At 39.5% G+C, this 12,677-nt stretch overlaps 5 protein-coding genes across 5 annotated transcripts; 4 read left to right on the top strand and 1 right to left on the bottom strand.

Moving 5' to 3' along the window:
- The first annotated feature begins 689 nt into the window (after nt 1–689).
- BATDEDRAFT_15500 (uncharacterized protein) lies at nt 690–2,702 on the top strand. Its single transcript, XM_006675060.1, has 10 exons — nt 690–893; nt 998–1,057; nt 1,166–1,179; nt 1,306–1,369; nt 1,476–1,552; nt 1,645–1,670; nt 1,776–1,859; nt 1,953–2,371; nt 2,452–2,521; nt 2,596–2,702. Exons 1-10 carry the CDS (start codon nt 829–831, stop codon nt 2,677–2,679), a joined length of 963 nt encoding a protein of 320 aa, XP_006675123.1. The 5' UTR covers nt 690–828; the 3' UTR covers nt 2,680–2,702.
- A 196-nt stretch (nt 2,703–2,898) lies between these two features.
- Nucleotides 2,899–4,418, top strand: BATDEDRAFT_34112 (uncharacterized protein; the record flags this gene model as incomplete). Its single annotated transcript, XM_006675691.1, has 6 exons — nt 2,899–3,023; nt 3,290–3,377; nt 3,494–3,594; nt 3,726–3,798; nt 3,888–4,051; nt 4,133–4,418. The coding sequence occupies 6 exons, from the start codon at nt 2,899–2,901 to the stop codon at nt 4,371–4,373; spliced, it is 792 nt and encodes a 263-aa protein (XP_006675754.1). The 3' UTR covers nt 4,374–4,418.
- A 319-nt stretch (nt 4,419–4,737) lies between these two features.
- BATDEDRAFT_3181 (uncharacterized protein) lies at nt 4,738–6,015 on the bottom strand (the record flags this gene model as incomplete). Its single annotated transcript, XM_006674834.1, has 2 exons — nt 4,738–5,051; nt 5,145–6,015. Coding segments are annotated over 2 exons (1,185 nt in total), but the record flags the coding sequence as incomplete, so codon positions are not given.
- A 1,891-nt stretch (nt 6,016–7,906) lies between these two features.
- On the top strand, nt 7,907–10,135 carry BATDEDRAFT_8676 (uncharacterized protein; the record flags this gene model as incomplete). Its single annotated transcript, XM_006674974.1, has 7 exons — nt 7,907–8,002; nt 8,106–8,213; nt 8,292–8,826; nt 8,900–9,232; nt 9,592–9,617; nt 9,699–9,801; nt 9,921–10,135. Coding segments are annotated over 7 exons (1,416 nt in total), but the record flags the coding sequence as incomplete, so codon positions are not given.
- Nucleotides 10,136–11,020: 885 nt separating this feature from the next.
- BATDEDRAFT_36460 (uncharacterized protein) lies at nt 11,021–11,751 on the top strand. The gene has a single exon (XM_006675815.1). It carries the CDS (start codon nt 11,400–11,402, stop codon nt 11,583–11,585), a length of 186 nt encoding a protein of 61 aa, XP_006675878.1. The 5' UTR covers nt 11,021–11,399; the 3' UTR covers nt 11,586–11,751.
- The last annotated feature ends 926 nt before the right edge of the window (nt 11,752–12,677 follow it).

Below are 12,677 nucleotides of genomic sequence, written 5' to 3'. Positions count from 1 at the left end.
CGGCTGGTCATAAATCAGATCTGGTTGAATTTGACGATTCACAGCACTCGAGTGTCCATTACTACTTATTGCCGAAATTGTTATTCATTCCAAAATAAATGTCATCAAAGTGGAGTTTGTACAGTTTGGAAATATTTAAACGATTGAATTGAGTGTTTGGGTTGCAATGGATGAATCTGGGTTTAAACTCGGTGATTGTACAATATATGGTTATGCAAAAATGAAGTGATTGTAGTTATACTTTCGAGTGAACAAATCGTAAGATATGACTATAAACGTGCAGCTGATGAACAAACAGTTTTGTATAATTTATACATTAATGCACTACCAACTGCATCTGGGGTTTAAAGCCAAATTGGAATGCTTGTCCAGCATTAAATCATGTTGGTGCAACTTTATCACTGGTTGCAATCGCATCTCTCGGCTACTCAAAAATAGCAACTGGCAGTTTGTATGCTGGTATGCAAGATATCAGCCAAATAAAACTAGCAAATCAGCTAATCAGTAAACTAGATAGATCTTGATTGATGCTCATTGGCTTGAGCTATTTCAAAGCATCTTTAGTGCTGGCAGCTTATTGGCATTATCACAATAGGTGGAAAAATTCAAGCCCACGTGATAGATATTTGGACTTTAAATTTTGCGATTTATAGCCGATTAAAACTCGCTACATTTATGGAGCAGCATTGTTGAACAGCAGCATATTATCACATTCGCCGAGTTGCTGCTAAGGATCTTATCGTTACAGTTTTTAATAAGAACTCACTGGAATTTACAGATAACTACTTGTATACATTGAAAGCATTTGTGACTTGCATTTTTGCTATCATGGTTTCTGAATTTCAACAGTCGTCGATCTCTTATCCGAATCAGAACGCTCCTGTTGTTGCCAGGTAGGGAATTTAATTGCAAGTATCAACTGGTTTATTGCCGACTCATTCTTACCATCTCTGGCTGCTGTTATACAATATATGGCGATCCATTCTATTATGGTTAGTAGCAGTCTTCCCGCCAAGCTTGTATGCGGTGCGATTGCTGGCGTCATTGGCACTTGTCTGTAAGCACTACTTTTGAAATATCAATAGTCATAATTTCAGCTTGGACAATGGAATAATTGCTTTTTTATCGGAAATTTACCTGATCTTGTATTTTATTGGCTTGATAGTATATTTCCACTAGGCAAGTGACCTGCTTGCTGCTATTTCATAAGCCAGATTTGAATTTATCATTTTCTATTCAACTAATCTAATGAATATGAATTCACCCGCTTTATCTGGTTGGTGTGTGGCCTGTTTCTGTTTTTAGATACTGTCAAGACAAGACTGCAAAATCAAAAGAGTGGTTTAAACGGTCCTCAGTATCGTGGAATGTATGTTGACAGATGATGCATTGGTTACTGCATGCACGATATATAACTCAATATTCATCTTTTACGTGTATCTAATGCGAGTTTGGCGGATGAATTATTTTGGTAGTTTAGATGGCGCACGGAAAATCATTACTAATGAAGGATTTCGTGGACTATATCGAGGTCTTATTCCTAATCTCATTGGTTCGTACTGATGATTGCTTTATAATGGTATGGTTACCAAGACTCGAAAAGGCATGTGTTTTAATCAACTCTTGTCTTGTTTGTTTTCACAGGCATATGCCCTGAAAAGGCTATCAAGGTAATATTACAGTGCCTTGTAAATTGCATGTCCATTATTTTTTGGCATAAACCTTGTTATTGTAGAGCTACTAAATCTTTTTACCTTTGTTCATGTCATGATCAGTTGGCAATGAATGACTATGCGAGAGAGTTTTGGGGTCGCCAGATAAAGGCCCATCCTGACCATCTTCCTCTTTTTTATGGCATGGTATGTTGTATGTCTAGTCTATATAAGCCTTTGATGCACTGCTTACTGTATGTATGATTGCTGGTCACGATGCATTGCAATTTTGGTATTTAGCTTTCCGGAGCTACAGCAGGGTTTTGCCAAGTTGTTGCTACCAACCCGATGGAAATAGTCAAGATTCAGCTTCAACTTGCTGGTGCATCCTCTGGTACCGGATCCAATTCAAAAATAACTATGACGGGCATTGTCCGTCAACTCGGATTACGAGGATTGTACAAAGGAACCACTGCAACTCTTGCCCGCGATGTTCCGTTCTCCTTTGTATTTTTTCCCATGGTTGCCATTCTCAAGAAAGCCTTGACACCTGCGCATACTAACGGAGAAGCTCCTTTCTCCGTGATATTTAGCAGCGGTATTGTAAGCGGCGCGATTGCTTCTGCTGTCGTTACTCCTATGGATGTAGTCAAGACTCGACTGCAAGTGATTGCTAAACCGGGAGATAAAGTATATACAGGAATGATGCACTGCTACCGGTGAGTTTATAAAACCATTTTGACGTATATTTTAGACTGCTGATCTCATGCTCACATTTATTGGGGTTGAAATACAATAGTGATATCTTGAAGAACGAGGGATGTACTGCATTGTTTAAAGGAGTGGTGCCCCGTATGATGATTGTATCGGTAAGTGTTATTTTCCCGAGCACTATAATGCTTACATATATTGGAGCGCAATTCTAAATACTTGATATATTTAGCCATTGTTTGCCATCGCTGTACTGATATACGAATTCCAGCAGCGATATCTTGGAAAGCTATCTCAGGAGTCGGGTTTCAAATGAATGTCCGAATAAATGTTTTTTTCAAAATATTACTATTGAAGATATACAGCTACTCTACACCGCAGCATCAGACTTGATTGCAAATCTTTAAGCATCTCGACTCAGTTGTAATGGCTTGCCGATATCACACGAATGTCTATTTTTGAGCGAATAAATTCTAGAGTGTCGGCAAAAGTTTTTTATCCAAGTTTCATCTTTTGTAGCAAAACTATACCAAGTATGACTGAGCCACTTTATTCTGCAGAGCAAATCAAGATTCCTTCTGACCTTCCAGAAATCCTAAAGAACTATGCAAAGTTTATCATCAAATCCCAGCCTGCTGATATTTTGGCTAGTTCTTCCGAGTAAGTCCTGACTATGCATTGAATCAATTGCAGTTTTTGTAATTCATAAAATTAGGCTGAAATGACGCCAGGAGAGAGCAGCTGTCCTTCAAATGTATGCAAGTGCATGAGATAATGGTTTCATTAGCTAGATGGTGATATTCATTAGCTAGATGGTGATACTCATTGGCAAGGATTGAATGGGCATCTAGAGCTGTAGAAATATGATGAGAGCCAGCTTTGGTGCTATTGAATCTACACTAATATTCCTGCACTATTCTCAAAAGATATTTTGCAAGACTGGCTAAACAACGCACGCAAGCTAATGCAGGAAAGCGGTTGAGTGATATGCAGTTGGATGCATTTTATACAAAGGTGTGTTGGGTGGGAATCTTGAGCATATTCCGTTGGTACGCTGTTGATGCATATGCCAAGCTATGGACTAACACGTCGGAATTTATCATGGCCCTGTATCTATGCATATCTATTAGTTCTCCTCATCAGAAGAAAGAAGCTCTGTTTCAAGAAAGGATATTGAAGAGGCGGCAAGCCTTGCGAATATTCCCTCTGCTCAGGTTCAAGATATTTTCTTGTAAGTTTGCTTAGGTGATGCATGGAAATATCTACATTCAGTTATTAGAGCGTGCCCAGACTGACAATCTACTGCCGATCTCGATGACTATAATGCCTGCTTTCATTCTTATTTAAAATTGCATTTAATAGACTTGGCGGATGGACTTCGGACAAGATACCATGGGTCAAGTTTTGGGCTTTTTTGTGTGCTTCGGCTGCTGGGGTAAGCTTAGTTTATGATATACTGATGCATGAATACCATTCAACACCTGTATCCAACTTGTTTTGGGCTTAATTTTTGCTTTGTAAAAGACGCTAGAGGCAACCGCAGAGCTTGTTTGCAATCTTGTAGGCGACAACGGAAAAGTACCAGTTGCTCTTATTCAAGAGGTGGTGGTATTTTTGGTTGAGCAAGATAGAGCCATTGACCCTGCTATTGGACGCAACATTGTTCAAGCATTCGAGGGGATCTCTCAGTACGTATAGTTTAATGCATAAAAATACAATCGCTACATATTTCATGTATCACTCATCTTCACTACTACGTGGATTGGTAGGCGGGAATATCCCACTAAATCTGTTCTAGAGATTGTGTTGAAGGAGCTACAAGGAAACTCTTTGTTAAATGCAGACGCTCCAGTCAATCCAGAGTCTGATACACATGTCCATATGGACGAATCTCACCCTCCAGTAGATAATATGCAGCAAGACGAAGCAGCCAACATAGATTCATTTGAAAACAAGGATGAGGATATGAACACTACAGGTCAAGAGCCCGCCAATGAAAACGCAGAATAAGCCGAAAGATGCAATGTTTTGGAAATAAACATAATTCTACAAACTATATTTCAAAATTGAACGTAAATCCACCTCCACTCTCTATCGAGTCGGCTGTATCTTCAGACTGAGCCGTAAGTTGATGCCACATGGATTGCTTCAAAGTTGCTTTGGTTTGGTCATTGTGAGAAATACTTTTTGTAATGGTGCAAGTGCTATTTTCGTGTTTGATCAAACTACGGGATGCCTGAGCCTCTTCAAGAACATTTGGCATTTTCTCTTTCAAGGCATTAAAAAATAGGCTGTAGGGATTTGGATTACAAAATCCAGATACCTGATCTGGTTTAAACTCTAGAAAGTCGAGCACATTAACCAGATTTTCACTCGACACAAAATTTTGCGTAATGGCGATTGAGTCGGTTAGATTCATAACACAATGCCACCATCCGTTGGGTACAAATATCATTTCTCCTGCTCTACAGATACACTCTATAGGCTTGGGAGTGCATTTAGTGTTTTGATTACTCGCCCCAGCACTGCTGTGAATTTCTTGGTAATAGTTCATAAACCATTCTGCTAATGACACGGGTGAAGTAACGTTTGAGCCATCTTTGCTAGGAAATACTCCTGGTGGGATACATTCTGGTGGATATAGAATCCATTTTTTAGCGCCAGTAATAACTGCATTCCAAGCTGAAGCTGATTGTTGAATGTTTTACATATAAGCATGAAATAACAGATATTAGCTATAGAACAATGCATGAATTAATTGGAGTTAAAGGCTATACTTACTGGAATTGGGATCTATATGAAACGTGCTGCCAGATCGCGCAGGACCAATAATAAGCCATCTATAGTCTGGACGGTTGTCACCAAGAACTTGAAAGAGGTCTTGTGAAAAATATTTTGGTACAACATAATCTGCAGAAAGAAAAGTATCGTTGGTAAACCCTTTATCGAACAAATAAAGTGGGGCTTCTTCTTGTGCATGCCTTGCATATTCTGCATAGTTTGCAAATGAGATATCAACAGCTTCCGCCTTGAATGTTTTTGAACCATGGTGATCCATAAAAAAATCAGTCGACCATTTTTTAAACGCAGGCCATTCTCTCACAACATCTGTTAAAATCACTGGCAAATTAGGCTTGGCATACTCTTGTAAAAAATCAGAGAGCGATAGATTATTTCTTCTTGAAATATTATCAATGCCAATACCACAGAGATGATCCAGAGGAACAGTTGCACAACGCCAAGACGTATATAGTAGGTCAGAATACATGCCAGATACACGAAGAGGTTGGTCAGGAATAAAGTCGGATAGTCGAAACTGGTTGACTAGAATTGTATATTTGAATGTATCCCGCCATGAATTCATATATTTAAAATTGCCTCCAAACCGACTGATAGTACGTTGACGCCATACTCCATCATTGGATACAAGACAGTACCAAGCCCTGCTGGTTTGAGCAAGGCGATTGAGAGCTCGATCACCTTCAGTTGCAGTGAACATGGTTTCAATGGAGCAGGGATGAGCGCAAGAAAACGCAGTAGCGATTAGCTCTAGCAATAAGTGATCGTCTAATCCAGAAAATGCACCAAGACCACTATTCCGAGTGGTGAATGAACCGCCATCCAAGAGCATATTGCCCAAAGGTCGAATACCAAATGGATTGGGTCGTGATTCATGACGATATACGGATGCTTTTGAAGTGAATGCAGCAGAAGTTCCTAGTGTATGTGAAGTAGCAATTCGCTTTGCTTGAGCATCTGCAGTTGTATCGGGAGTACTTCTTTTTTCAGCAACCATTAGATGATGATTGCAACAGTTTTTTCAAAAAAAAATCAAGAATTAACTTGGTATTCACGTAAAATGAAACACTTTTGCATTGATCTTGTAATGATTGTTTTGGAATAAATAATCGTTACATATTTGTTATTGGATATTGATTTCTTTTATTGAAACTCTGTAATATCAAATATGATCTAGTTCAACATATCTCAGGAATGCAACTATACATGCTAGTCACGTAATGTTTGAAATGTTTGGAGGAAAGGAAAGTTGGATGTCAAGGATGTGGAATGCATTGAATCAGGAATATGAACATTCACTCTGTATTTTTGTACAAGAATGAGCATCAAGATCAATGAATTAAAGTTTATAAAACAATGTTCAGTAAGATTGACACCTTTGGCCAAAATGAGTTTATGGCCATTTCTCTATTTTATTCACTTTCCCTTCCAAACAGCAGTCAATTGTTAAACTTTGGGCAAGTCGTTTTTTGGTTAAAGTGTGGATCCGTCTTTAATGGACTATGGCTGAGGGGATTGGAATGCATTCTATTTAATACAAATATCTGTTAGATTCTATGCTTGTCTTTATGGTGCAGCTGCGATACTTTTCATCTCTGATTATCCAGCATTTAACTGGTATCCTGCAGCTATATTGCTGGGATCTTCAGGGCTAGATGACTGCAGTAGATCTCTTATTTCTGCACCATCAATTACCGGCTTAAACCCTTGTTTGTTTCAATCCCTTTAGCATGCCTCTAGTTGTTAAGCTAGGGGTGTTGGTTTACAAATATTGTTTATTCCAACACCCCTTGTTCATGTTTGGATTTCGACTAACCCTATCTACTCTGATATCTCGTGCATGTCCACTATTAGATAATAGCCATGACAGACGTTTATATTGCCCATGGAGGTTCGAGTTTAATATGCAGTCTATTGCAAGCTTTCTGTCGGATTGATATCAAACCATTACTTCAACTCAATGCTAACCAGATGTTTGTTGATCAGATCGACCTGTCCAAATCAAGTCAAAAATTATTTGCACCATTGGTAGGATTCCAAGTTTACTGATCTGTCATTGATGTATATAATGTAAACGAATAGGCTATTTTTATGGGCACTCTTGCCAGCCAATTACTATATTATCCAGCAATGAGTTTGATGCTCATGTCTTTACAATTTATTCAACTGAATTCACGCAAAATGGAACACTTGCATTCATCCTGCAGTGATTGTTTTGAAATATACAATGGCTAAATCTGCATTGTGCTCTCCTATTAAAAACTGATTGCCTCTTTAATTGACATTCTCGATTTTTTCAAACACAACATCCATCGTATGATGCGCACAAACTATAGTTTGAACTGAAATGATTTTTTTGAACCTCCCTTTCTCCACTTTTGGCATAGCCATACATTGTACGATCATCAAACTTATCCATTGCAATCCATATAGAGTTTGACTGTTTTGATATTTTCAAACTCCTTTTTACTAAATCTTACAGATACGCTTGTGGTCAAGAGAACAATAATGCACATCCCTCGAATGCAACTATTGCTTCCATGCTAACCACTGGGAGAAAGAACAGATAACAAAATGCTGTTCAGCAAACTCACCAACCATTCCATGAGAATGATTGTTTACTATACACCAACCCTCCTATTTAGTACTCCATTTTACGTGAATACGACTGTAAACTTTGATTCTATATAGATTGTCATGGCGCGTTAAATTCCATTTGCTAACCTACAATAATTACACCATTTGTAGGACCCAAGACCCAATCGGTAGAAATGCTGGGGAAGCTAGTGGAGAGTGGCATGAATGTCATGCGTATGAATTTTTCACACGGATCCCATGAAGTATGTTGATTTAAGTTGTTGCTATTCTTTTGCATGAAACTGGCATTGTTTTATGTGCAATAGTCTAATTTAAAACCGTATTGCTCATTCAAACTGTTTCTAGTATCATGCACAAACCGTGACTAATCTACGCAAGTATCTTGAAAGAACAAAAGTTCCACGAGTTGTTGCAGTTTTGCTTGATACAAAAGGACCAGAAATTAGGCTAGTTGTAATTTTTATGACTCTTTTAGTATATACCACCAACACTTGATTACTAACACGCCTTGTTTACTTTAGATCTGGAAAGTTGGTTGATCATACTGATAAAAAACTCTTGGCTGGAAGTAAGTTCACATTTCACAATGATATGACACGTCTCGGAGACGAAACGCAGGTAGCTACCACCTACACCTCACTACCAAAGACCGTCAAAGCTGGGGATCGTATACTTGTCGACGACGGCCTTATTGGAATGCTAGTTGATGAGGTGGACATAGATAAATCTGAAGTTCACTGTACCATCGAAAATGATGGTTTTCTTGGTGAAACCAAGGGTGTAAATCTTCCTGGAAATGTAGTTGATCTCCCTGCTATTACTGAAAAGGATGCCGGCGATATCCGTTTTGGCATTGAACAGGGTGTTGATTTCATTGCTGCCAGTTTTATTCGAAAGGCTTCTGATGTCTTGGAAATTCGAAAACTAATCCAAGGAACTGGCATCAAGATTATCTCTAAAATTGAGAATCAAGAAGGTCTTGAAAATTTTGACGAGATTTTAAGTGTGTCTGATGGTATTATGGTTGCTCGCGGAGATCTTGGTGTCGAGATTCCCGTTGAACAAGGTAAATCCAACAAACTAGCTGACTTTGCCTGTTTTATAAAGACTAATACTGTATATTTGATCATGCCAATTAGTTGCGCGTTTTCAGAAAATGATGATTCGAAAGTGCAATACAACAGGCAAGCCCGTTGTAACTGCAACTCAAATGCTCGAGTCTATGATTGTCAATCCTAGACCCACTCGTGCTGAAGCAACTGACGTTGCCAATGCTGTTCTTGATGGATCTGACTGCGTTATGCTTTCCGGCGAAACTGCCAAGGGATCATTTCCAGTAAATACTGTCGAGATGATGTCTAAAATTTGTCGCGAAGCCGAAGTTGATATCAATTACTCGGAGCTATATCCTGCTTTACGTAGACAGATTCGTCTCCCCATTGGAGTCTCGGAGGCTGTAGCAGCCAGTGCAGGTACAACCCATACCTTTGTAAACCCCAAGAATGCTTTCAACTAGATGATTAAACCTTGACTGCAATGATGAGACTCACATCAGGGAGCCTCTGATGCATCACGTCGATTGCGGCTTGACTGCGATTCGTGATTGCTTATGATGCATACTCGATGCAACTTTTACGGGCGTTCTATCCTTTATTAGGAGGAACTTCCCATCTGAATGCAGTCATTTAATCACCACCTTGCTTATTTTGGCAGTATTTTCAAATGTCTTTGTGCTAATATCTTGCTTTCTATATATCATTATAATATTTATTTGTCAATTCTGGTTGGTCATGATCCATGACCAACTACTTTTTCTTGACAATCGAATCAGTGAAAACTAGTTGGGACGTTCACGCTGTAAGTTTTATTTAGAACCCAGATAGTTAATTTGCTTGATTTTGGACCGTATGCCTTACAGCTATTTTTAATATTGAATAGGCTCTGATCATTGTTCTCACACAAACTGGAAGCACTGCCACTCGTGTATCCAAGTACCGTCCTATTGCTCCTGTTCTAGCAGTGACTGCCTCTCCTCAAGCCGGTAGGGCACAGTTTTGTTTATTTTGACAATGTATTCATAAAGTTAAAGATGTATCTAACATGCATTGAGACCATTTGACTTTTGTGGAATTTGTCTATATGGATCAACCAATACTCTAGCCCGACAATGTCAAGTGCTTCGTGGTATCTATCCGCTTGTAGTTGATTCTATGGAAGGAACCGAGAATATTATTCATTGCGCCATGCTATGGGGTGTTAAAATGGGGATGGCACAACGTGGGGATGCCGTTGTAGTGACTTCTGGTGTTTTGGAGAGTACGGCAGGCTCTACGAATATTATGCGTGTGCTGAAATGTGTTGGATTCGAGGTTTGATTTACATCATGTGTTGGTGCTTTTTTCTGGTCAAGGACTTGCACTCTTATCTTTTTATCGTGAGTGCAATATGTATGGAGTGTGACGCCATATTTTTTGTGCTGGGCTGCATTTTAAGGCTGATTCTATTGTCCAGATAAAACTGTTTTTTCCCACAAGCAAATGAACATTTGATATTGTTGGAGATTCAAATCTATTACAGCCGCATTTGTGTAAAATGGAGTATTTTTCTGTAGTTTATCTTGAACTGGCTACTTTGATTGGAAATAGCTATGGTTGAATATGTATTGTGCTTTCCTACCACAATTTGCTTGACAAACGAACCCATTCTTTATTATACTCGAGTGACTTTTTGCAGGGTTCAAGAATCGACAGTATGGAGCAGTGTAGTGTAGTTTCAATTCGCGCGACATGTGTTGAATGGCTGGTAAATCATGTCCAACTAGAGTTGCTTTGTGGAATAGAATACTGTTCAGAATAGTATGCGTGTTTGGAAACGTTGCATGTCGCTGTTTAAAAAGTCAAAATATTACGGTATTCACAGCTTCCTCAATTAGTCTCCAAACACAGCGATCATCATATAAAGCACACAAACTGTAGCTTTGATTTGATGTATTTGTATTCATGACAATATATTACAAGACTCTTCCATAAAAGTAGAAGCTCGTACGTAAAATGAAATGTTTGAATGCTAAAACCACCAAAAACTGTTTTTTAAACCATGGTCTGAAGGTTTGGTTTGATAATCCGAATAGATTGTGCTTTAATGTAATTGAAACCCACATGGTCGATCTTGAAAATCACGAATTGGCTCCAGCCCTTTAAATAGCCTATCCAGTATCAAACCCTAGGCATTTATCTATAAGCTCTTGGTTTAAAAATAATAAAGAAACAAGTTTAATATATTTATTTCATCATAGAACAAATTCGTCTTTCCCTTTGACAAGATCGAACTTGAGTCCAGGGTGATCAGCCTTTGCATGATATCGGAGACCATTTGTATTTTTGTATCGTTTTAAGCAGATTTTACAAAAGAATGGTTTTGGAGGTTGCAATGGTGGTGTCAAAATAGCTGCATCAGGCACGGACATGACAGGCACCATAGAATGTGGAATGTGTGGAAGTAAATCAAATCCTAGAGTATCCATCATGGAAAAATGTGGAACAGCTGGTTTGGCTAGGGAAGTTGTGGTCTGGGATCCAGTAGGCTGTAATAAACGCGATTGAGTCTGAAATGGTAAAGGCAATGGAGATGATGGAGTAGATGGGTTCGGGGTTGGCATACATACACCTCCAGCCAGTGGAATGGATGCATTTGGATCTGCGAGGATTGGATCTAGAAAAGCGGACATGCTGGTACCAGCCAAATTCATGCCCATTGGCGGAAAGACCATGTTCATTGGTGGATTTTGAAAAGACAGTGACTGAGGCATGCCAGAAAATCCAATAGCTTGCAAGGGAATTATGCCTTGGGCCGTAGGCATAACGATTGGTAGTCCCATATGAGTTTCACTATCTCCAGCAGCTCTGACAAGATCGTCTGGAAAACTGCAGATTCCTTTTTGAATATGATATTTGAGTCCATTACGATTCTTGTACACCTGGATTTGCATAGCAACATATCATCGAAAACACTGGTTAGATTGATGCTTGACTACCATTAAGTTGTTAGACACTTGAATGCTACAAAAAACCAACAATACCTTTGTACAATGTTGGCGTGGACACGGAAACATGAATTTGTCGCCAGAGCTACTTTTCCTTTTTGTACGACTATCAAAAGTAGGGGTAGATTGCTCGACATCATCATCGATCTCTGACAAGGATCCGTTGCCATCGTCCGAGGGATCTGCCCGACGCTCTTCGCCTGGAGCAGGACTAGCAGAGGAAGTTGAGATAGCAGCTGGAGTAGGAGTAGATGCAAAAGAAACAGTAGGTGCAGCGACGGCAACAGTTGCGGTGGAAGCTGATTGTGATTGATCAGTGACGCCCACAAACGGATACATGACTGGATACTGCACCATACTATAGGGATGTGATGAAGTAGAAGTCATTGGCGCAGAACTAAGATTGGAAAGAGTATTTTCTTCTAGCTGTGTTGAGCCAGCCTGCACATTCATTCCAGGATAAAAGTATCCTTGATAAGAAGGATAATTAAAAGCAAATGGGAAATTAGCATTTGGCAGCGGAGTAGCTGCAGACATAGTACTTTGGTTATTCGTCAACATATCTGTCCTATTTGGATTGGATAGCTGAGAAATAGCTGCAGTTTGTGCAGATTCAGAAAAGCTGGGATGAGAAGAGACGTAACCTGATCCAGATACTGCACTTGAATTGGCGACTTTTGCTGGTGTAGATACGTTGATGTATGGGTGGGTTGGTGTGAGCATTGGGGGAGCAGAGGAATTTACTGTGCTAGTAGTGATTGGCGCATGCTGTTTGCCTCTGTTACAAAGTTGAAATGGAGTTGAGCTGCCAGAATCAGCAGCTTGGAATGCAGCCATGGCAGCGGCAGCAGCAAGATTGATGGCGGTGTCATCCG

This window comes from Batrachochytrium dendrobatidis (genome assembly GCF_000203795.2).
Source record: "Batrachochytrium dendrobatidis JAM81 unplaced genomic scaffold BATDEscaffold_1, whole genome shotgun sequence".
Lineage (NCBI taxonomy): Eukaryota > Fungi > Chytridiomycota > Chytridiomycetes > Rhizophydiales > Batrachochytrium > Batrachochytrium dendrobatidis.
This window is presented reverse-complemented; position numbering and strand designations above follow the sequence as displayed.